General features: G+C 39.4%; 3 protein-coding genes across 3 annotated transcripts; all 3 read left to right on the top strand.

Annotated features, from left to right (window-relative positions):
• Window positions 1-697: 697 nt before the first annotated feature.
• Window positions 698-5,380, top strand: LOC115421598 (dispanin subfamily A member 2b-like). The gene is made up of 2 exons (XM_030137557.1): window positions 698-942; window positions 4,792-5,380. The coding sequence occupies exons 1-2, from the start codon at window positions 745-747 to the stop codon at window positions 4,990-4,992; spliced, it is 399 nt and encodes a 132-aa protein (XP_029993417.1). The 5' UTR covers window positions 698-744; the 3' UTR covers window positions 4,993-5,380.
• Window positions 5,381-6,207: 827 nt separating this feature from the next.
• On the top strand, window positions 6,208-14,518 carry LOC115420384 (mannose-binding protein C-like). Its single transcript, XM_030135621.1, has 5 exons — window positions 6,208-6,398; window positions 6,482-6,539; window positions 6,816-6,942; window positions 7,099-7,194; window positions 14,136-14,518. Exons 1-5 carry the CDS (start codon window positions 6,208-6,210, stop codon window positions 14,516-14,518), a joined length of 855 nt encoding a protein of 284 aa, XP_029991481.1.
• A 1,220-nt stretch (window positions 14,519-15,738) lies between these two features.
• LOC115420383 (catalase-like) lies at window positions 15,739-25,327 on the top strand (the record flags this gene model as incomplete). The annotated part of the gene is made up of 4 exons (XM_030135620.1): window positions 15,739-15,885; window positions 16,565-16,672; window positions 17,708-17,791; window positions 25,157-25,327. Coding segments are annotated over 4 exons (510 nt in total), but the record flags the coding sequence as incomplete, so codon positions are not given.
• Window positions 25,328-26,071: the final 744 nt, after the last annotated feature.

Here is a 26,071-nt window from a genome sequence, read left to right as displayed (position 1 = left end):
TATAGGTCTAGGTTTGCTTAATTGAGTAAACACATGTTGTTATTGGCCAATTGAGGCATGCCATTCATGTGATTAGTTGACATTAATAATGTGCATCTAATTTTATTTCAATGTGCAAATACATACAGCAGTTTTAAACCATCTCCAAGTGTTGTAACACTATATTTTTTTGGCATTGCTTTTAATTGTTTTTTTTTTAAATAATAATAATAATTAGTAGTAGTAGAAGAATTACGGGTCATATTAATACCGATATCTAGGGACTGAAGTTAGTAAATGCGTCGTTCCTGTTTTTAACTTCATTTCCCGTTATGCAGTGTGGTACTGTCCTTCCAGTCAACTGAGCAACTTGACTGTAAGGCCATTGTATTCCAAAATGACAAATATCTCCCAAAATATTGGTCCTATCAACTTGCTGAGATATTTAATGTGGAGATGGGACTATTCCTCAACTTTAGGTACCAAATTGATCAGTTAAAAATGTCTACATTTCTCAGAACTGTGCTGATACACACACAGATGCTCTGAGACCTTCCAGTATTATGATATAGATTATTATTATTATTATTATTATTATTATTATTATTATTATTAAATCTGAATATCATGAGGGGCAGGGTGCTCATGATGAGGTCAGGGGGCGTTTGTTCAAAAAAGGTTGAGAACCACTGCTTTATAAGGAAGCTGACACACAGACCACACACACAGACCACCATTCACTCTCTGCAAACAGCTGGGTAGACAATGAATCCCTCAGGTCACCATGAGGCTCTTCCATTGCAAGGAGGGTACCCTGGACAGCCTGCAGGACATACAGTGGTTCAGCACACCGTGGTCAACATCAGAGAGTCACCCAAGGACCACATCATCTGGTCCATTTGTACCTTGTTCTATGGAAACCCTTGCTGTCTGGGACTGGCCGCTCTGATCTACTCTGTCAAGGTACAATGAATGGAACAGATTTGTCTTTATGATGAATTAAATCATTAGTCTTTCGTTCTCCCAAGCTTTTGTCACTTACCTTCAGGACAAGACACAATACACAAAGGTAAAAACTTAACTTGTATTAACTCCAAGTGTGTTTTAATGCCTACAGCTGGCAGACATATCCTCCTGAGACCCGAGAAAGGAAAAGCTTTGTTTTTTTACATTAAATAATTGCCTGATTGGAAACAACATGATGCAACATTTTCAGATTTGATTCATGTGTTTAATGTGTTATTGAATGTCTTTTGCAGTGGACAGTAGTTTGTTTTTTTAAGTAAAGCTGTGAAACTCTTGTCCCCTACAGAGGACAAAAATGCTTTTCTGGGCATCAAGAGGATGTTGACATTCATCAGGTCATTGGTGACTCCTTTGTAATGTTAAGGTTCCATTTGAGAAGTGATCAAAGTGAAGTAGTTTAGATTGTGTTCCAGCCATGTTTTTAAACAGAAACTAGAAGAAGTTGCCTTTAAAATGAAGCTTAATAATAGGCATACTGGACTTAAACATTAAACCAGGGTTAAGGTTAAATGATTTATTCAATGTATCTAAATTATTAAAACTAATTTTGTTTGCTGAAAACAAAAATATATTCTACAGTAGTGACAATTAGAAGGAACCCGTGAGCAGAGGTGATTCTAGGATCAGAGGTTTAGGGGTGCTGAGCACCCAGAGTACTGGCTGGCCAGGCAAGAGAAATTTCACTGTTTTCTACATTTTAACGCAATTTCAGACCATCATTCCCACATTTGTGAGAGAAAAGCGTAACATTTTTTGGGTATGAGAAACTCTGTGACTAAACCATCAAATCTGATAAAAGTTATTTAAATGCTGAGCCACAGTAAAAGAGGAATGGACTGTATTATGACTGTAGGTCTTATACTACTGTACTATAACTGTGGGCTCTTCATATGCTCTTAACAGCAATAATCACACACTAAGACGATGCTGTAATTGGGGTCAGGTCTTTACTGCAGCTCACACTCATTACAACACCACAACTAACCTTATACCATGGCCCCACCTTGTGGTGGGAGTACTGACATCAATGACAGTCAGTTACCACTCATTGCAACACACCACAGATGGGAATCATAAAAGAAATATACCCTAACCCTAATTTCTAGTGGAAGACAATCCTCATAAAGAAAAAAAAAAAAGAAAAATTTCAGTAACCTTAAAATATTTTAGGGGTGCTGGGAATTAATTTAGGGGTCCTTCAGCACCCCCCAAAATGGGCTAAAAATGCCCATGGTGTGAACGATATATGGATTATTTCATACGACCTTCCCAAGGCGGATTTATAAGAATGAGTGGTCATGGACTGTTCCTAAGTTTGTTGCCAGGTGAAGTGATCCTGTCCAAGATTTTCCACGAACATAGGACAAAACCCCCTTTAACAGGGCGCACTAACAAATGCCTTTGAAACAACCTAAGAAAAACACACGTTTGTAGATATGGAGGCCATTCCAGAACCCACATGTTCCTGTGGTGGCTGCAAGTAGACCATAAGAACACGATACGATGTTATTAGGGGACCCTTAAAGCGTTCACATGAACAAACACACATACAGAGATTACCACGGCGTTCTTAAAGTGGATATGAGATGTTTCTGTACATAGTAGTGCATCACTCCATTCTTATAAGTCTGCCTTGAGAAGGTCGTATGAAATAATCCATAAATCGTTCACACCATGGGCGTTTTTAGCCCATTTCTGGGGATGCTGAAGCACCCCTAAATTAATTCCCAGCACCCCTAAAATATTTTAAGGTTACTGAAATTTTTCTTTTTTTTTGTTTATTTTATGTTCATTCTTGTTTTTTTTATGTTCATTCTTAACATACTAGAAAAATGTCAAAATGTACTGTAACAACTGGAGGTATAGGGGTGTGTTTCATAGGTACCGTAACAACCGCAATGGGCATGAAAACGAAAGTTAAAAAACCCTTGATTTTGAACGTCCGACTCCCAGATTCTGAGCCTCTGTTCTACTGCGGAGCTTACATGAAATTATCACAACTTCTAACCTACATTCACCAGGCCCCCTGGAAGTGCTGGGCCCCATGAATTTGTCATGTTTACCCCCCCTTTTACAGCACCCCAGGATACAGTCGTGGTGTAAGTACCTGGTTTAAACCAGGACATAACACATTTGTTTACTTCTACCACTTACTACCAACACATTATTATCAACACCAGTCCCTATTTTTGCTGCATTGAAACATAGATCACTGTTTATGCTGTTAAGTGGGAGTTAGCTGATGTTTTTTGTAGCTAGAAAATGTTCCATGTAGTTCAGTCCACCTCTGTCCTCTGTTTGAACTGGACTGAGAGAAGCTGCTGTTGTGTCTGTGCATGTGTTCAGATTAAAGACAAGGTGCTACTGTCTTTATCTGACTGGATGAACATTAACTCCCATCGTGTGTGCGCGTGCACCAGCCTCATCATGAACATAAGATTTTATTTATTTATTTATTTATTTGGGGGGGGGGGAAGTCAGATTCAGGTAAGAGTGTATCATCAACTTGTGTAACCTCATTTTCCACAGTAATCAAATATTCTATTAGAATGATGTTGTAAATTGGATAAATGTAGAGTTTATATCTCTTATTAGATATAAAACACGTTATATATACATGTTATGTATTTTAATCACGTTAATTGGAAAACAAATGACAAAAGTGCTTGTTTGCTGATGTTTCGAAAGTAGATCTGGTAGCTCTGAGACTAATATTCTTCTGGAGTTAAACCCATTCTCACATATATGTATATGTTGAGGAGCTGCTGTATCAAAAATGGAGGATTGTCTTCCACCAGAAATTAGGGTTAGGGTATATTTCTTTTATGATTCCAATCTGTGGTGTGTTGCAATGAGTGGTAACGGAGTGTGATTGATGCCAGTACTCCCACCACAAGATGGGGCCATGGTGTAAGGTTAGTTCTAGTGTTGTAATGAGTGTGAGCCGCAGTAAAGACGTGACCCCAATTACAGCATCGTCTCAGTGTGTGATTATTGCTATTAAGAGCATATGAAGAGCCCACAGTTATCGTACAGTAATATAAGACATACAGGGAGGGCGGGGCTTATTGTGAATTTCCGGGCCATTCCATCCTTGGCTCTTTCTTACTCTTGTTGGTCTGTGCTTGTCGTTGTTTACCATGTTGGTATGTGTCACTTCCATCACCATTGTTAGCATGTGATTATTATTCAAATATATTGTATTATAAGTTCTGCAGACTATCATTTAGTTACTGAGTGTAATATACATCAGTTTTCCTAATCTGTTTTCTATCTGATATTTATATTATTAGGACTCTAAACAGATGTTACTATATCATTAAGGAAGTAAAAGTAATGTGTTATGTTGTATAAATGTGAGATGGGGGTGGGATTTAATAAGTTTTCTTCTTCCCACTCCTTTTTGAGCAGTACATATTAAATTTATTTTGTTTTTACTAGTGTACATGGCAATTGCTATTTCATCTTGATCATCTTTATTTATTAATGTATTTGCTCTGATATTAGTTCCTTGTACCCAAAAAAATGTTATTTTTTTTCCTCTGCTCAAAACAAATAGATGAATGAATGAAATGAAAAATGAAGGACAGAGCTAGGGTTCTCAGAAAAGAGTAGATGTTAAAAGAAACTGTCATGAGTATGAGGATTTGTCAAGAAGTAAAAATGTATGAATAATGACAAATAAGATTAAAAGATGAAAGGAAAAAACATTATGTAAGAGAAACCCCAGACAAAAAAGTTAACACACACCTTTGCAGGTAATGAGATATGCTTTTGTGTTTTCAGGCCAGAGACCGGAAGATGGTAGGAGACCTGGATGGTGCCAAAAACTATGGAACTACTGCCTGTCGCATCAACACTGCAGCCGTCATCCTGATCTGTCTGATAGTCATCCTGATCATCATTTCGGTGTCTGTCTCTGCTTACCAAACAGCAGCAGCATATGACCATTACAGCTACAATTACAACAACCGTTATGGAAAATAAATCTCAAACTATAGATGCCTGCCGCTGCCTCTTTATGATACTTTTTTCTTGTTTATGTGCAAATTTTACCATTTTGATTTTTTTTTTGTCTTTCATGGCCTTATAAAAGTCTCATCTGGCATTTTGTCATAATATGGAAACATGGTCACTTTCTGCAACACTGATTCACCCATGAAACCCTTGTAGTTTGATGCATCACAGTGGAGATAGAAGCTTGTTTTTACATTCAGTTAATAATATTTTGCTGAAAAAGTATTTTACTTCAGTTTTCTTTGTTCTGATATAGTTACCTTTGAATTCACACTGGGCTGTTGTGAGTATCCTTGGCTTATACTTACTTTGCTTTTCACTCAGCAATGTAGAGAATAAAATTTATCAATAAGTTTCATTCCGTTGTTTCCATAAGTCATTGACTCATGTTTATAAAACAAAGAAAAAAAAGTGCTTTCGTACTCACTGGCATTGCTTTTTCATAAACACTGTGGAGCATTTCCACTGCAGATATGCTACATGTTTCTCTCAGCTGGAAAGAAATCCTGAAGATTTTGTGGACACAGCAGCTGTTTTGTAAAGTGGAGAACTGCTAACTTGTAGGTCTTTTTGGATCTGTTCTCCTGTTAATTTGTAGTTATAACCATTATTGTTGGGTAATGACACACACAATATTTCATTAATCCAACTTGATTCACTGTGGCATAAGTGGTGTACAGATTTCAGTCTGGACACTGTAGTTGTCCAATTTTCAGCCCTTTGTCTGTTTTTAATATCAAAAATGTCTTCCACAGAGCTGTGACATATTTGATTTGTATTTTACCATAACTGTTATCTGTATATTTCCATCTAAATCAGATGTTCTCAATATAGAAATTGACAAATATACAGAATACTGTAACGACAAAATAATAAATATCTAACTAAACAAAAAGCTCTGTAGGGCTTCATTTGTATAAAATCACTGCCTAATCTAAAAATCAAAAACATAAATTGACCACAAAGCATTGTTGGGCAGTAGCATGACCCTACCACTGAATTTTTGCTGATGTGAATATAAATAAAAGTAGTGAACTGTGAACTACAAGCGGTGGAAATGGGTTTCCTCCACAGGGTGGATGGACTCTCCCTCAGAGATAGGGTGAGGAGTTTGTCCATCTGGACCAGATGATGGTCCTCCACTCTGAGAGGAGCCATTTGAGGTGGTTTTGACATCTGGTCAAGATGCCTCCTGGACACTTCACTGGAGACGTGTTTCACACAAGTCCAATGAGGGGAAGACTCCAGGGCAGACCACAGATGGACAGATTCTACTTTGTGGCTGGTCTGGGAACGCCTTGGTGTCCCCCAGAGGAGCTAGAGGAGGTGGCCGAGGAGAGAGAAGTCTGCAACAAATTCGTTGACCCAAACATACAGTCAGTAGCTTCTCATTTCTTAAACTCCTCCAGTTGAGGCAGCAACTCATCCTCAGAGGGCACTCCATCCTTTTCCATCTCAGAACCATGGCCTCGGACTTAGAGGTGTTGATCCTCATCCTGGCTGTGAACCACCCCAGTGTAAGCTGGAGGTCACTACTTAATGAACACAAGAAGACCACATCATCTACAAAAAGCAGAGATGTCACCCAAGTGTCCAGAACATACGGCTGCAGGTCTGATGAAACACATACAAAGTCCATCATGGACCTATGCCCTCAGGTGTCCTGGTGTCATGGACACTTGTGGACATCCTTATGTTTGTCTGTATGGACAAACTGTGACGTGCACAGAAGTCCAACAACAGAACACCAGTCGGATTAAGGCAGGCTGTTCCCCCCAGTCACACTCCTCCAGGTCACACTGTCATTGCCCACAGGAGTGTTCAAGTCCCCCAGAAGAACACTGGAGTCCCAAGTCAGGACACCTTCCAGACCCCCACCCAGGGACTCCAAGAAGGCTGGGTACCCCTGGCTGCTGTTCAGTGCGTTAGTGCAGTCAAACACACCGATTTGTGACCTGAAGGTGCCCCCCCCCTTAACCCCGACCGGCCAGTCTCAGCCTCTTGATGACGTGGCACCACTTTTAATTATCAAGTAAAATCATGTTACATTTCTATATTTATTTATTTCCTCATCAGGAGAACCAGGGCCAAGTGGACCAGCTGGTTTCCCTGGACCTAGGGGACCTGCTGGAATGCCTGGATATCCTGGACCTATTGTAATGTGTGGACGAGGTGCTGTTTAACTGTTACTGATTCAGAACTTTTGATTGAACATCCATTTAAGCACAAATTTATAGAACTGTGTTCCAGTCCCTTAACATTCTATTCTATTCTATTTTCCCAAAAAGTAAATACTTCATTATATTCATAGGCTTATACATATTTGAAATTCTATTATTATGATGATTATTATTCAAATAACATAAACTAGTTTTGTTTAAATTGTTAGCTTTCCTTCCAAAATGCCTCAGAGATGGTTTTTACTTAATTTCTCTCAACATTGATATTTTTTTTTGTTTTGTGTTTTTTTTATCCATGACCATGGTTCTACCTCTAAATTTCTAAAATAGTTTTTGTGCTTGAACTGTAAATAATAATTTTCTACCACAACTAACCATCTACTTTCTTCGCATCTCACTTTAGGAGGAAAAATCTCCCATTAACCTGACTAGCGGCATTGTACCCGTGGTGCCATTGTACGATAGCGTGATAAGTAGAAGTTGTCTGCCACCACTATCCATTTGTAAACTACCATTTAATCATGCATTGTGCAGGTAATAATTTGAGCCAAAATGCAAGGCACAAAGGGAAGAGCATGTATTTGTTTGGCCTGTCAAGCATTATTACATTCATACAGCGGTAGTTGAAGTGCAGTCTCCACATTGTAGCATGGTCTGCTAGCAGTAGAAATTTCATGAACGGCAGCATAACCACCAGTGTTGGGCAAATGACTTTTAAAAAGTAATTGAGGGTGTTGCGGGCAACTCAAACTCGGAGATGTGTTTAGTCGTTCAGGTGAAGGCAGCATGGACAGTTCAGACTCATGGGGCACACAGGTGAAGCATGAAGGCAGTGTGGACAATTTGAATATAAGAACGGCACGTAAACGAACAGCTCACAACGAATCGGTTGTTATCTTTCACTTAAAAGAGCCGTTCAAAAGACTCGACTCGTCCCCGAACGTCACATCTCTCGTGCCTGGCTGAACGAGCCAGGACGGATAAAATTGCCCAGAATACCTCACAACATTTGAATACGGACATAAAATTATACCTAGTACATAGTCAGGTAATGTGTCTATTCATTTGGCAAGTTTGGCGGTGATCGGGCCTGTGAAGGCTGGAGGAAAACCCGTACAAATACCCTCCTGTGCTGCAAAATCAGGACAAACGCCAGACACAGGGACATCAATCGGACACACACACGTCGGACACACACGCGCAGAATGTCCACTATAGTAGGATGATGACTAATTGACTGATATCCTGTTCATGCTGATTTGAGATATAAATGTTTATATTTCTTTAAAGTTTAACAGTAGATTTTTCTTCCAAAGTGAGATGTGAAGAAAGTAGATGGTTAGTTGTGATAGAAAATTGTTATTTACAGTCAGAGCAGGAAAAATATTTTTGAAATTTAGAGGAAGAACATTTAAAATATCCATAGTCACGGATAAAAAAAAATGTAGAAATCAATACTGACAGAAATTAAGTAAAGCCGGACCACTGTTTAGAAAAGAAACACCTGAGTTCAACATGTCTGAATATTTTTGTCCAAATAGAGTAAATCAACTAATCATTGTTGAAAAAAATGCAGCATTTCAACATTTTGTCTTAAGTAAAATGTCAATAAAGTCAGTACTTCTAAATTGTGCATCACTATGAAGGGTAAAGGGGGATTATAAACCAAAGTATTAAAGTTAAAGCATATTTTTATAAAGAATGAAACATGAATCTCCTCTTTTCAATCCAGATCCCTACAGTTCTGTTAGTCGTGAATTTCAGGATCTGAAGAAAATCTTGGCAAACTTAGAGCTGCATAAGATAAGGTTGAAACTTTGAGTATCATTCTTGTGACATTATTGTGAAAAAAATATTGTGGAATAAATCTATACCTTTCATGCAGTGTCTTGTGTTGAATTTATTGGAAAAATTGAGTAGTTTCAGCATATAACATCAAAAAATGTGTATCACTTGTCCTTGTGTGACTTTTTGCATGATGTTTACTGAAAAGTGGGCAAAAATTACCCTTTTTCAGTGACAAATAATTTGAAAACCCATATTAATCCTGTTGCTGCTTGCAAATTTTCACTGAACTTGCTTACGTTTAACCTTAGAAGAAAAGCTTATGGTCTGCCCTTTTGAATGAGTATCAGTTTCAGTGATTTCAGTTCAAAGTCAATGACGTCATATCAGCCAGTTCCTCAGAAGACGTCCTGTGACAATTTTGTTTGGATTTTTTGGCTTCTAGGTAAGAATTTGACTTACAATTCTTTATGTAGAGTTGATATTATCAGAAATCTGTATGTATTATATGTAGTAGGTGGCAAATTATTTATTTATTTATTTATGTCAGGGTAGAGACTGCGATCTGGTAGGATCGGCGATTCTACCAGTAGAAACTCCGATCAGAGTCTCTGACCCTAACCCTAACCCTAACCCTAACCCGATCAGAGTTTCTACTGGCAGGATTGGAGTTTCTACCAGTAGAGACTACGATCGGAGTCTCAACTGGTAGAATCGCCGATCCTACCAGATCGCAGTCTCTACCCTGATATTTATATGATTGAAACAGACACCACCCCAATCTTTTTTTTTTGTTTAGTACTTAAGGTAATCTAAGTCAAATTAGTTTTGACATTGGGTCAATACTGTAATATGTCAATAGATGGCGCTGTGATCCCACTGTGGGTTCACGAGGGAGACTTCAGGTATGTGTTCCGCTCATGCGCAGCTCAATATTAAATGAGCGGTGACTGGAACAACACGGTAACTTTTGTTCCTCTCTCTTATTAATCCACAGGTATGTTCAGACTTCTTTTTCCATGGTCAGCTTCAATGAATGTCTACTGTTAGGGCTTCGTAGCGTGTTCGGTAGAGTAGTGATGGGTCGATGAGGCCTCATGAAGCGTGTCGACACAATGACACACTGTGTTGATACTGTGTTGATACTGTGTCACTGAATACTGACACCTGCTGGACCTTAAAAATCCCTACAGGCAACCTAGTGTACAGACTCAACTGACACTGATTTAATGACCTAGTATATACAATAATATAATTTAAGTCATTGTATTTTATATTGTATTATTTCATATCTTCATTTAAATTTAAAATATCTTTGATATTTTTAGATACAGTTAATAAATAATGTGAACATGTATCATAACAGGAAAATCTAAGTGAACGTGTTGTGAATGAGGATGCTTGTGGACTGGGATTTTTTTTTTTTTTTTTTTACAAATTTTTATTCAAAAAAATAAGCCTTTCCAAAGTTTTGGCCTTCAGCCGATTTCGCTTTTTTGATGCAATTTCTCCGGCTTTAGAAAATAATCGTTCACATGGCACCGAGGAGGCTGGTGTGCAAAGAAACTGTAAAGAGAGCTGAAACAGGTGAGGGTAATTTCTTCTTTGACTGTCCCAGTATTTCAGTGGATCACTGGAACGGGGGATGTTGCCTTCTGACATGTATCTCTGGACCTCAATTATTGTATCTGCTCTAGTGTTGGTGGTTTGCCTGCCGACTTCATTGTCCAGATATTGCCACAGGTTGTCTAAGAAACAACAGATGGGTATTTTAGTACATGATTTGCAAACAATTAAATGCACAAATAAACAGATAAGGCTGAATAACATGCCTGAAGCTGTTGCCGAGGAAGGTCCAGGCTGTGGCTGGGCTGATGTGTGGCCCATTAAAGCAGCACATTCAGCTCTCAGTCTACTTTTTGCTTCGCTACATTTGTTGGAACTTCGGAAACCGAGTGATTTAAATCTTGGGTCAAGAAGTGTTGATAGTGTCAACACAGTCAGTGACTCCAGATTGGAAGCAGTGTCAGTGACACCACGCCTAAGGTGTTCATGTAGTTGTATTGCGTCAGGTGTGTGCAAATTTGAAGCATTATGCTCAACTGCATGATAAAGCATTTTCATCATCGGGATGACCTTGGACCCAGAAACTCTCTTCTCTTCTGACAACTCCACTGTGGCCTGATAGAAAGGAGCAAGCACAAGCAGTGTCTCTGCTCTGACTGTGCACTCGTCTGCCGTCAGTGGAGTAATGTTAGTGCTGAGCGAGGCAAGAGGTACCCACACTGGTTCCTTCTCATCATGTAGCCTTGATAGCATCTGATATGTGTTGTTCCAGCGTGTTGGTACCTCATTGATGAGTTTTAGGGTTGGCCGTCCCATCTGTTGCTGCACTTGAGCAAGCTTCTCTTTTGCTGTAGTGCTTGATCTAAAGTAGGAAACAATTTGCCTGGATTTGTTTCTTATTGCTGTAAGTGTTGGTATTTGATCACATGACTTTTTTACAAATAAATTAAGAGTGTGTGCGATGCATAAATTACCAATACAGCGACCGCAGAGAAGTTGTAAAATGCCTGTATAGGCCTACCTGTGTTCATTCCTGGTGCAGGCCGGTTTGTGTCCTCATTTTCATGAAGTGCTCTGTAGTGCCTGAGCATTGAAGATGTGCTTTTGTTTGTGTATGACAGTTCTGTTTGACAGATGGGACATTTAACCTGCAGTAAAATTAAATGAATGAATAAAACTTACTTTAATTCACTGAATTAATGTTAACTTTGAAATGGATTTTAACTCTGACAGATCCAGTGGAAACTGAGGATCAGGATGAAACAAGTAAATAGAAAAAAATACCTTCGTTGGCGAAATATGATCAAAGTGATCCCACCAGGCCGAAACCTTTCTTTTCCTGCTGGGCTCCATAGTGACAAGATAGAGGGGGAAAAAAAAGCGCTACTACAAATGTTGGCAGTCGTTTGGGATACATCCCGGTGACAGATGCGCTTCCCTTTAAACACAGTTTGGCGACACAGTGACACAGCGACACAGCAACTGTATCGGTCACGTGACTTTCTTAAAGCGATACGCGCACCGACACGGGGTTTGCTCCATGAGCTCGACGCCTGTGCCGACGCATCGGTGTTGCCGGACCCATCACTACGGTAGAGTTTTAATAAGGTTTCGAGATGCATTTCGAGTACAGAGGTTATTTTTGTCAGTCTGTGTCTCGGCCGCGACCGCCATCTTGTCCAGTTACCTCCGTGAGTTTCTTTCTTCACAGAGTTTTGTAGGTGTAAGTTGCAAACATTACCTTAAGGTAACAAAAGAAACGTTTAGTAGACATTATGAATTAAAGCCAGTTAACCGTGAGTAAATGATTTGCCATTTGCAAGTTAGTTTCACTTTCAGCCGCTCGTTAACGGCCATTGTCATTGTCAGCCATTTTATCCAACAGTTAAGTACAAGTCTAACATTCAGTCGCGCATCAACCGGTTGTTGTTGTCGGCCATTTTGACAGTCAGTTAAGTTTAAGTTTAAGACACTTGTGTAAATGTGGCAAAAAGGATTTGTAACCATAATATCCACATAGTATGAGCGTTATGGTATTGTATATGTTGAAGTGTGAGTGAATGTAAGTATTTGAGTTCAGTAAATGTGTGTTTTGGGTAATATTATTTCTGCACAGTTTCATATTATAACTGAGTCAATTCCTATTTATGTGGAATATCATTTAAATTATTTTGAGTTTATGTGCACTTAATTTACTTTAGGTTTGATATGGTTTATTGCCAATTTGATTTTTACATCGATTTTGTTTGTGTAAATGTGACTAATGAACCTTAAAGCAAAAGGCTTTCAGATAGCTGACATGACTGAGATGTAACTAAGTTTTATGCAGTTTATAAATATTAAATGGGCAGCAACTGGAATAACACGCTAACTTTTAGTCCTCTCTCTTATTAATCCACAGTCCACACACACTTATTTTATTGGCTACACAGTGCACCCTTGCCAGTGTAACCTTTGCTGCCAGTTCAGATTTCCCCTAGGTCTGGTGCCGGTAATATACACCTTTCTCTTTCTTTTTCTGTTGTGAATAAAGCATTACCCAACAAGTAAGTATATTAATTTCAAATAAGTATAATATTAGATGAGTAAAATCATTACTTTTACTAACCCTACCCCCATCGGTTTTTAGTTTGTGAAAGAAATACATACCATTGTTAAAAAAAATAAAAATAAAAAAACAAACAAACTTGAATTCACTCAATTTTCAATATCTGGTCCCCAAAATTTAATCAATTATGCCCACCTACATGGGTTGCAATTAGTTTATATTATTTAGGCCCATTTACTTTCCTAAAGTGAGATCAAGTTTTGACGGAGGGGTGGGACCTTTCTGTGTGGAGTTTGCATGTTCTCCCCGTGTCTGCGTGGCTTCCCTCCGGGTACTCCGGCGTCCTCCCACCATCCAAAGACATGCACTGATAGGTTAAGTGGTTAATCTAAGTTGCCCATAGGTGTGAATGTGAGAGTGATTGTTTGTCTCTATATGTCAGCTCTGTGATGAACTGGTGAAATGTCCAGGGTGTACCCTGCCTTCGCCCGTAAGTAGCTGGGATAGGCTCCAAGCGACTCTAGTGAGGATAAAGCGGGTTCAGATAATGAATGAATGAGATCAAGTTTTTTTTATAACCAAATTTTCATATTCGTTTTTGAAACTGTCCACCAATTTGTTAGACTTTGACTTGCTCTGTCAACCATGAAGCCAATTTAACTAGAGATTTAGCATAAATAATTTCAGATTCAGATTTCGGAGAAAATTTGACCCTAAACCAAGATCTTGAATTTTTGCCCTTAATGTCACTAAAATGCAAATCAAACCTTGAACCTCGTTGTAAGTATTCTGTAAAAATTGGACGGTAACACCTCTGAACGGTACAGTTGTTGTAGAAATTGCATTTTGTATTTAGTATCTTTTTATTTCTATCCACATCCTTTATTGGATTTTGTTTGTGTGTGGTATATTTGGACCTTTTGAATTAAAAGCATTTCTGGATTGAAGAGAGTGTCTTTTCCTGTTAAGTATGAAAGGGAAAAGTCCATGTAATTTGATACTTTAACACAGCTTCTTCTATTTGTCTGTTGTAGTTATAAAGTATGACTTCATCAGGAGAGCTGGTCAGAAATACTTCGTGTCCTTCAAGGAGAGAAGCTCTTTCTCCAAAGCTGTTGTCTTCTGCTCCCAGCAAGGATTACAGCTGGCTTTGCCCCAAAATGAGGAGGAGAATAATGCACTGACTCAGATGTTTGGTGAAGGTGACAAAACGGCCTGGATCAGCATCAACAACAGAAAAGCACAAGGGAATTTTGCAGTCGATCTGAAAAACCAACCTTTGGTTTTTACCAAATGGGCAGAAGGGCAGCCGGACAGATCAGTCCAGGATACAGGCTGCACCATGCTGACAGAAAACGGCTTCTGCACAGTCACACAAGAATGCTCCCTGCAGGCTTACATCATTTGTCAGTTATAAATAGAACTCACTTTTGTTTCCCAAGCTCTGTCTTTCAACTTGTTACTAAACTAGAAAATGTCACCTCATCTCTAAAGCTGAGAATTGAAAATCATCAAAACAATAACTATGAAAAACCACAGAAAATGGTTCTACAGTTTTTTTATCCTTGTTCATTTTAATGACTCATAAACATATAATACTTAAAATATAAAATCATATTTCAAAAGATAGAAATTATATCTTCAGTTGCAGAGAACAAAGAAATATCTTCATTATTGTCTATAACTATTGAAATTAAAGTACTGAAAAAAATATAAGTTTACTATAGATATTATGAAAAACGGCTCCAAAGTACAGGTTTAGGCACCAAGGCTCGCTTCCTGCTTTTTTTTTCTAAAACTAGAAGGGGCACTATAATGTTAATTGTAGCTTTTGCAAAGACATAGATGCATATTATGTCAAACTACAGCAATAAAATGTATTTTGTGTCATTATTTTGTTGTGTTATTTTTGACTGAATTAAAACCATATTTAATTCACTTTTACTACATTATAGTCATGGTTTTCCCAACTGTTATTCACATGAGCCGGTGCTGAAGCAAATCAAAATAGACAGATAAAACAAACTAAATGATTAAAAGCTATTTTTAAGGAGGAAAAAAATATAGCACAATTCTTGTAAGGGTGTAAGGGTCTTATAATGTCTGGGACAAAAAATGGTCCTTTTCAGCCTGATGGTGGCGCCAGAGGAACGATAACGCAGGGCAGAGTTTGACATCCCTGACATAAAGGAAGACTCAAAAGTATCTTTGTATCATGGCAAAACTCAGGTATGACAATGATTACATCAGATATGGTTTTACCTGCACTGAGGACAAAAACCTCAGTTTGTTTAATGCTTGAATAAGTGACTCAATGCACTTTGTAGTTTTGGTTCACATGTACCTAATACAGTGTATAAGGGAATATTTCCCTCTTTAGCATCACCACCTACTGACCAGTTTGGTTTATTGTTGAACTTGTCTTCTGTGTTTTCATACTGTGATATTCTGTATTATCTCAGGTTCAAAACACACCGTCTTTTCACTAAATACATGTGAGAAGTTTAACTTTTATCAGTTTGGGTCGCAGCTTGTCACTGAGGGGTGATAGTGGGTCTTGAAGCCAGACCATTTGAGAACCACTGCTCTTAAAGTCCAGTGGTAACTTAATTCCCCCCATGTCTCAGCTGTGTTTGACCAATTTGTCCTCTAGGTGGAGCTCCAAACTACTACCCCAACAGCTTCAGTGCCCCAGACACCCAGCCTCAGTTTGTTGAGTCCAGGTTCCAGGTGTCTACTGATGTGGCTCGTTACAACAGCGCAGATGGAGATAATGTTACCCAGGTAACAAAAAAGTCACATTCACATATCATTCCAGTGTATTTCATACATTCACACACATTCCTGTTTGTGTAATAGTTTTCTGGTTTCGTCACTGATGATTCACTGAATCCTAAAAATTCACTGAATCCTAAAAGTGAATCTCTAACATCCTGTTGTCCTTTAGTAGGTTAAATGCATATTTTCTATCAAGTCTGATTTATTTTGTTTTGGGGTAAATCAACACATTTTAGATCAGTAGTTAAATCTGTTCGATGGTGGATGTTTGGGTCTTTATAAGTTAAGGGGAAAGTTTAGAAAACATAATCACAATATACAAACCTAAATCATGGAATTCTTAAAAGGCTTATTTTTCTTGAATTTCTTCATTACGAGCAACTCTTTATGAGGAACCTTTATGAATGCCAGTCCACTTGTGTTTATCAGGAGGCAGAGACCAAAACATGAGACTGTTGGGCATGCATTTGTTGGATGGTCACAACTCCAGACACACACATCCAGTTCTGCTGGGTGTGAAAATGACCAATTTTCTCACCATAGAATGGATATTGCTGATAATGAACATCAGTCTGTTAGTAACTCACAGATAACACTGTGATTTTTAAACTGCAGTTGTTCAGTGAATTTCACTTAATGTTGTTTTGATTCAATCCAGTTCCAACTAAATGGTATTTTCTTTCAGGTGCATGCGTTCTACACTCAGGTGTTGAATGAAGAGGAGTGGCAGAGGCTTTGTCAGAACATGGCAGGAGCTCTGAAGGGAGCCCAGCTCTTCATCCACAAATGGATGGTAAGGTCACATTACCTCCAACGTATCCAACTGTCTTTTCATGTCTTTATAAACCTCAAAAGTTTCCATTGTTTAAATGATTTTACTTTGTAAAGGTTCTTGCTTCACCAAGTATCTGTGGTCAAACCGCTGCAGATTTCAGAATTACATGGCATGTGTTAGTGTTTCCACTTGATCAAACCACCAAAGGTGGTTGGTGGAACTTGTGAGTCTCAACAGGAAATCTCAGATCTGAGATGGTAAAAACAGATACAGGGTACTGTATCTATATACTGTATACACTGGAAAGTCTTACAAAGTATGGAATTTTGCAACGCTGTTTTCCAGACCTTAAAAAGTCAGGAATTATGTATGAAAGTCTTAATAAAGTATGGAAAAAGTTTGTCTCTTACAGGGTTTATGCGGGTCAGTAAAAGCCATTAAAAGTCATTAAGATTTTGTGAAAATGATGGCCTTAAATGGCATTAAAAAGCATTAAATTCGATGTCCAGAGGCTTTAAATAATGGAATACACTTGATGGAAAAAAAAGCATTGTTATTCATGATTTATTTTGATTATATAACCATTTAATAATTTTGATCAGAAGTATGATGTGATGATTGACAGGTGGAACCCTTTATTGTCTGTTGTTCATGGCCGATTCACCAAGTCACAACATCGGATGCTTGGAATGGAACATGCTGTGAGCGTGCTCATGCTGTGGCGAAAGAGCGGAGGGAAGATTAGCAAATGTCGGAAAAATGGGAAAATGAAAGTTTCAGCAGAAGTGATTGGAGGAGGAACTATTCAGAACCAGGTTAAAGCCTGTCAACGGTAAACCATCATGAAACTATATATAAAACTGTATCTGCAGTTGCACATGGACATTAAATTTGTTTAAGCATCATTAAAAAGGGCATTTAAAAGCATTAAATTAGAGTCTTTACTGAATGAGATTCATTTATATTGTCAGAGTTTAGGTCAAATCTTGTATAATCTGCATGCAGACATGACTTTTCTTGGTATCTGAATATAAATATTAATTTGTTCTGCAGGTTGAGCAACTGAAGACTGTTCATCCCGACTATGGCAACAAGGTTCAGACCTACCTGAATAAGTACAACGCAGAGCCCAAAAAGGTAAACCCTGTACTTCACTTTGCATGATTAAAGGAAATCAGTATTCCACTAGTGCTGCCATAATGAGTCCATTTAGTCGATGTAGTCGACCATGAAAATTTGTCCACTGCAATTTTTTTAGTCGACGTGTCGTTTTACTATTGACCACCTATTTATTTTTGGTCTCCCTCCCGTCTCAAGCATCTTAAGTTTCATTTGCCTGGTCCACTAAAATGGACACAACAAAGAAACAAACACCTGATTTTTTTTTTTATTTTATTTTTTTTAATAATTATTAGTCGTTTAGATTAGTCGATTAGTGTTTCTTTATTCATCAATCAAAAACAATGGATTTGCAATTAAAAGAATAGTTTTGCAACCAAAAAAGAGATTTGAGAGCAAAAGACAATAAGTGGCGATGAACAAAAAAGATAATTTTGCTTATAAATCAGTCCTCTGCTTGTGAGTTAAAAACTTTTGCTTGAGACTTCAAAAGTTTTGCTTGACAATCACTCCTCTTTGTTTGCAACTTCAAAAGTTTTGCTTGCGAATTTAACTGCACTTAATGGGCGGGGCGTACGCTGATGGATGAAAGAAGAGTTTCTATTGGTAGGTTTGACCTGGCTCCAGCGCCTGCTCCAGCTTCCGCCTTAAACCCACTTGTCCGTTGTGTTATGTACTGGGTGGTCAGTTGATAGTCTGCTGCTCTTTGAAATTGGAATGTGTCCCATCAGTAACGAATTACACTAAATAGAGTTGGCTACAGACTGTACATTCACAGCCTGAGCAGAGTACGGAATGAGTGAGTGAGTTACAGGGAGGAGTTGGGAGACAGCGGGTGCATATAGAGCAGGGATTAAAGTTCTCCGTCACCACGACGGATTTCCGTCAAATAGAAAAATTGAGGGGGGGAAAAAAGTCATATTGAAGTAACTTCCCCACGTGTTTCGCAAAGTCCAGTCGGCACCGCGATCCTGTCCTGGGTCTGCTGTCCTGAATCTGCAGGTGTTTAACACAGGCACGCCACGCACAGGGGGCTGATAGGTTTAACAGTGATGATAATAAGATGACTTCTTTATTTTTATGTCGGGAGGAGAGATTGATGACTATTTATCTTTGGAAGGAAACGCTGCTCATTCTGTGCCTCAGAAACACATGGACAAGTTCAGCTTTACCAAAGTTCAGCCTCCAGACGCTAACTTTAGTTTAGTGCTAACAAATAGCTTTCATTATGAAAGAACCACAGCGAAAAGGGTAGAAGACAGAACTGATCTACATGTACCTTCATGTTTGGGTTCATAGCTTATCTCCTCTTGCCGGTATATGACTAGTGTGTGTGTTTGTGTGTATGTGCCCTTCCCGTGCGTGCGGCTGTGCGCGCCGCGGCCTTATGCGGTTACACGCCCAGCTGCATATGTGCTTTATTTGGACCCGTTTAGCATCTTATTTCTATCTGTGTGGTACAGTACGAAGATAAAATTGAATGAATGAGTAACACCCTTGGTATTTGCAAAGCCACTGCTCCAAGCTCCACTGTCCCTGCAACAACCTCCACCTCTACTGCTCAAGTGAAAGTTCTACTAATGTGCCATGTGTCTGGAAAAAACAGAACCGTACATCCGGAATGAAAAAGCTTGAAACTTTTGGTTTCAGTGCCAAAAAGCAGAAAAAATAAAAGATTAGTTGGGTAGGGTTACATTTACACAGACATTTTCCCCAAAATTCATGTGCTTTTGGAGTTGGAGTTATGTTTTAGGAGTTCCTAAATTGTTAAATAAAAGTTTTTCACTCATTTTTTGCAGTAAGGTTTTCTTCTAGTTATTATTTGCACTTGCTTCACAGGTTTTCATACCCTTTAAAATTAACCAGAGAGCACCAAAATTGACCTGAAGCTTTAAAAATTTTCTGGGGGAGGACCCCCAGACCCCCCACCAATACCACTCATGACATTTTTTCTATCCATCTTTCTAATCTTCTACACCTGTACACTCTCCCATTCAGTGTGTTTTACAGTATTGCCAAATTTGACAATATAAACTTGTACGCTATAGTAGTATTGTATTGCATCATTTTTAATAGTGGCCAATGATTTTGACCTGAAGAAAATTTTCAGTCAGATGAAAAATTTTTGCTTTAATCCCTGATATAGAGCCCCTGGCATCGCCTGTGGCTCACTTTCGGTACTGTTACATGCCTGAGGGCATGAGTATGTGTGTGTGTTTCTCCTCCACTTTTGTTTCTAGGTCAGGGATGGCCTGGTCGTCGGGTTGTGGGCATAGTTCTGGGACCTCCTCCGGGGCTGTACCTGAAGGGGCCGGCTCAGGTGAAGGAAGGAGCAGTCCAATCCTGACCGGCCACAGAGACTATAAATCCACCCCTGCCTCTCTGTCTGTGCTGCTGCTCTTGTCTCTGCCCATGCTTTGTCAGAGCCATTTTGCTTTTGTGTCCTACCCTTTGTTCTTCCGTGGTGAGTTGAGTTGGGTTTAGTTAAGACGGGGTACCCTATACACTGCACCAAGTATTGTTTTATGTTATACACACTAGATTAGTTGGTTGGTGCCACCCTCTGTATTTTTTTATTTTGGGACTAGTAAGGAGGTAGATGTTTTTTTTGTCCCACCAGTTTTCTTTTGGTAGTGCAGAGGTCACCAGTTAGTTTGGTTTTGCTGTTTTTTGATTTATTTTGGTACCACCTTGTCCAACTGTACTCACCTGGATTACTTTGTTTCATTTTTTTGTAAACACCTTGTTTAAAGAAAGCAGCCTTTAATAAACTGGTTTTATTGAGAAACCTTTTACATTGTATGCTTTTGGGGACTGAAGAGGTGTGACACCCCTCCCTCTCCTGGACACCTTTATATGGGGGGGGGGGGGTTGTAACAGTACCTGTGACACCGCTGACAGAGAGACAGTGGATGGTGCCATGGCTTTGTGCAATGGGTGCCAAGTGCCATGGCGTAGTACCACAGCTCGGTGCAAGGTGCCATGGCACTGCAGTACCACAGCCCAGTACCACAGCCAGGTGCCATGGCGCAGAAAGAGAAATAATGACCGAGTGATATAGGAGCACATAGGATACCCACAAACATAACTGAGAGGCAATCAGATTATCAGTTCTTCTTAACGATTATCATTTTCCAGCATGACGTTTTCTGGTTTTCCCGTCATGTCCCAACCGGATCCGAGCTCACCACAGACCGGCTCCGAGCGAGCGCACCTCGAACCCGGTCCGAGTGCTGGTTTAAAAAGTGTATATGATCTGTCATCTAAATGTAATACAGTATTACTGTTAAAAAGACTCAAATTACTTGAAATTCAAGGTTTAGGACTTGGGACTTGACACTCAGGTCCATGCCTTGGCACGGCGCTGTGACACCTGGCACCCTTTGCATGAAGCCACAGCACTGGGCGCCGTCTCCAAACCCAGAGTTGAGCTGGGACCCGGTCTGTGGTGCGCTCGGACCGGGTCTGATCAGTTGTGTTTGTGGGTATCCTATGGGCTCCTATGTCACTCTGTCATTATTTCTCTTTCTGCGCCATGGCACCGAGCTGTGGTACAGGTGTCCTGTCGAGCCACCCTACACCCGCTGTCTCTCAACTCCTCCCTATAACTCACTCACTCATTCTGTACTCTGCTCAGGCTATGAATGTACAGGCTGTAGCCAATAATATTTGGTTTAATTTGTTACTTATGGGTCACATTTCAATTTCAAAGAGCAGCAGACTATCAACTGACCTCTCAGTAACAGAACACAGACTACACAGTGAAAAAATACCATTTACATTATGAAAATTTTTACATCTACAAAGTTTCCCTAAAAATCTGAATAACATAAGCATCCTGAAATGTCTAGTGCTGCCATGATTAGTAGACATAATCGACCATGAAAATTAGTCGATGGCAATTTTTCTTTAGTCGACGTGTCGTTTTACTATTGACCGGCTATTTATTTTTGGTCTCCCTCCCATCTCAAACACAGTAGGAATGGGATCTCCCTGTGACCACTGCCAGAGACAAGCCAAGGGTATGTCACAGCACCTGGGCAATCCATGCCTAATCGAAAAATGAATGGAAAGATTAGTTAGAAAATCAGCTGTTGGTGGCAGCACTAGAAATGTCTGAGAAAAATAATTTCTATTATGCCTCCATTTTTCATTTACACTTCACACTACAGCTTGCATTACAAATACGCAAAACATTTTACAACGGACAGAATATTGTTAAAATTACACTTACATTGAGACATTTCAGATTGTTCATATTTGTTTAAGTTCACAGTTTTTGTAAAAGGATAGTTTGTAAATGTAAACATTTTCATGTAATTTTAATTTTTTACACTAAAATAAAGAGAACATTTGCAGTTTTCTTTATAGGTTATTATTGTTACTAGCACATTGTCATATTAATCCCGATATGTAGGGACTGAAGTTAGTAAATGTGTCATTCCTGTTTTTAACTTCATTTCCCATCATGCCGTGTGGTACTGTGCTTCCGGTCAACTGAGCAACATGATTGTAAGGCTACTGTATTCCAAAATGACTAATATCTCCCAAAGTATCAACTTGCCAAGATATTTAATGTGGAGATGGGGCTCTTCCTCAACTGTGGGTACCAAATTGGCCTGTTTAAAAATGTCTACATTTCTGAGAACAGTGCAGATACACACACACACTCACACACAGATGCCCTGAGACCTTCCAGTATTATAGATTTTACTGGTGTGACCCTCTTGAGTTCGTGTTGGTCTGCATGTGGAACCTGAAAAATGATTTTAACACCACTGATTGTTAATATCTTCAGTTTAATCTTTTCCATCCATGGGCCACAAATTCATCCCACAGGCTGGATTGGACCCTTTGGACGGCCGATTTTGGCCCACGGGCCACATGTGCGACACCTGTTTTTCACTTCATCAGTTATATTAAACTTATTTTCACCTTCTGTTCAGAATAAGAACTAAACCAATGCATTTAGTGATGAAAAATCCATCTCAGGTGATTTGCATTGACTGCCATGCAGAGGAAGAAACTGAAATATTTACTTGAGATTTTTACAGAGGTTTTTTTGTTTTGTTAACATCTGTCAGACTACCTGTTTTGCATGAAACAGGAAGCAGTTACAGTCCTTGGTGATAATCCAGCTAAAGATCCATCTGTAATCATTCTGAGAATTTTCTAAGAACAGAAAAGATTTTGAAACTGAAGACATGTTAAAAGGAAGATTATCATCCTCATTTTATGCTAAACTGAATGTTTTCTAGTCTTGGTGAAATAAAGATTTTTAGATTACTGTGGATTTACAGCCAAATCCATTCTTTTTAATAACTTCTAGCTACCTTTTCTTAGCTACTTGATTCCATAGTCATAAAATTAGGTAATATCTGCAGAGTTTCAGTTTATTTCTATATGTTCCATTTGCTGGTCCTTTTTTTTTTTAACAGCAGTTGCTGTGCGGAGGGCAGCTGTCTTTGGTGTTTTGCAACCACAGTTAGTTGGGGTGGCGGGATGGGGGGGGGGGGGGACAACAAACAGACTACACCCTAAGACAAAACAGGAAGCCACCAAACAGAAAGCCATTCTGAGAACACTGAAAGAACTCATGAAGTAGAAAAGTGAAAGTGAAGAAGTGAAAATTCTGACTAACCCTGTCAATAGGTGCTACTCTCCTGTAAAAATGTCAAAAAGAAATTTAAATGCATTAGAAAGAGGAATCAATTACTCAGTTACTCTAGTCACACACTTCATTGTCTGGTGAAACATGAGTGGTTTATTTCACACCGAGGGGTACAGTATTATACAAGAAATGCAATATAGCAAGGAGTTGTATTGTAGACCGGTAGTTCACATAGTGAAAATGAATGTCATTAATAAAGCAAAAAAACAATGAGCACAACTCAGCAGGCCTCCTTTCACTACAGACGCAGCTGCACCATGTACATCATCTCAAGAATCATCAATATTTACTGAATAAAATGGCAAAAACCTACAAATGTCAGTTTCTCGAGGGCTCTGCCCCAGAGATCAATAAAGTTCTATCTAATCTGATCTAATCTAATCTAAAATGTTCATAAAATGTATCATACCAACCAAAACTACTCCTACTACTACTACTAGCTAAAGTGAGGGTATTGCGTCCGTCATCGCTGTCGTTAGCAATTTCTTCAAACATCTTCTGCAAAAGTACTGGTTCACAGTTTTGAAAAATTTAGATTTTTGATGAATTTTTGGAATCTTAAAAGTTTGCCTTTACTTATAATGGGCCATATTTTCATGTTTATAACAGGGAAATGGTTAGAGATATCAATATAGTTACTATAGTTATATAGGAAGTCATATATGGACTTTGATTTAATTAGTTGAGTTCTCCTCCACTGAAAGTTCCACCCACTTCTATTGCGAGATTGATCTCCTGCATCAAGACCACAGGACTCTAATGTAGAGGCAGAACCTGACAACCTCACAAATTTAACTTACTGATTCTTGATAGATCATGCTGGTGAGTCACAGGGGCACTGGTCCCATATATATATATTTTTTTTAATTTATTGTGTTTGCAGCCAAGTCTATTAAATCTGAACAGATATATTTTCGTTTATTAAAGTTGCCTCAGATACTGTTTTCTAGCTGAGCTTGCTCTGACGAGTACGCTCTTTGACCATCCAATCAAATGACGTGAAAATGCCAATGTTATTTAATGCCTGCTACATTGCCAACATGTGGATACCATGAAATCTGATTGGTTAAAGCAACAGGTTCATTCCATATATTTGAAGCTCCAGATCCCACTGTTGATTCTGATGGCCTCAGATCAGCAGGTGATGGATGAAGTATGATTGGACAAACATGAACATACTGGAAGCAATGCGTTCAATAGAAAATCTATGAACTAAGAGAATAGACTACTGGGTATAATTTAGAACTTCTTCAAAAATGCAGTGTAAAAGTAGATCAGTGATTCTGATTCTTTAGGTCAGCAGAGAAGACTTTGCTGGCCACTGGCATTTACAGTAGGATGGATGGACAGACGGACGGATAGACAAACAGACAGACTTTATTTATCCCAAACTAGGAAATGACAGTGTAGCAGCAGCATGGCGCACATTAAATAACAATCTAAAACCACAGCAAACATGAGTAAAGACAAATATACGTAAGAGCAAACACACTCCACACCAGCTGAGTTGTCAGAAAACTTCTGCAGATGACATGACTCAGAGTTGTTCTGGAAGTCTGTGGTGTATAAGGAGAAGAGGAAAGGGGAAAGGACAGTCCCCTGTGGAGCTCCTGTACCACTGACCAGCACATCAGACAGGACAAACTGTGGCAAGCCTGTCAGGTATCAGTAATCCAGGAGATCACTGAGCTGCTGACACCCATCACCTGCAGCTTCTCACCCAGTACCAGAGGCTGGATGTTAAAAGCACTGGAGAAATCACTGAATGTGATCCTCACAGTGCCTCCTCCACCATCCAGGTGCATATGGGCTCGTTGCAGCAGGTAGATGACAGCATTGTCAACTCCCAAATGTGGCTGATACGCAGACTGCAGAGGGTCTAAAAACGTCTTCACCTGTGCCCTCAGCTGGGCTAAAACCAGTCACTCCAGAACCTTCATAACATGAGAGGTGAGAGCCACTGGTCTGTAGTTGGCCAGGTCAGCTGACTTCTTGGGGACCAGAACCAGGCAGGATGTCTTCTACAGCACCAGTACTTTCTCCAGACTCAGGCTCATGTTGTACAGGTGTTGCAGTACTGCAGACAGCTGAGTGGCACAGGTCTTCAGCATCCTGGGGGAGATGCTGTCAGGACCTGCAGCCTTCCATTGGCGTAGTCTTTCCAGCTGTCTCCTAACCTGGCCTGTAGTCACTGTCATACGGGGGAGGGTTCTGTCGTCTTCAGTGGAGGAGAAGGGGGAGGGGGTAGAGGAGTAAGAGGAGAGGTGCTGCATGATAACTGGTTTGTTCTGTCCAGTCTCCCTGATGTCTGTCGGTCCCTCCCCTTCATCTCTGTGATGTGCTTCATCCCTGTCCACACGTCCCTCACATTGTTCTGCTGGAGTTTGACCTCCAGCTTCCTCCTGTAGTTGTCCTAGCATCTCTTCAGCTCTTCTCTGTGTTCATGCTGGATACACTCCTCAGCTCCTCTGTCTCCTCTGTCACTGGTGATCCATGGCTTCTTGTTAGTAACATACTTGACACACTGATACTAATATTCAGTAATGCTAAGATGTATTTATCATATTGGTATTTTAATGTTTCAGTTGACTACATCCATGATCACAGCTGCAAGTGACTGATTTCTA

This window comes from Sphaeramia orbicularis, chromosome 6, assembly GCF_902148855.1.
Source record: "Sphaeramia orbicularis chromosome 6, fSphaOr1.1, whole genome shotgun sequence".
Taxonomy (NCBI): Eukaryota; Metazoa; Chordata; class Actinopteri; order Kurtiformes; family Apogonidae; genus Sphaeramia; species Sphaeramia orbicularis.
This window is presented reverse-complemented; position numbering and strand designations above follow the sequence as displayed.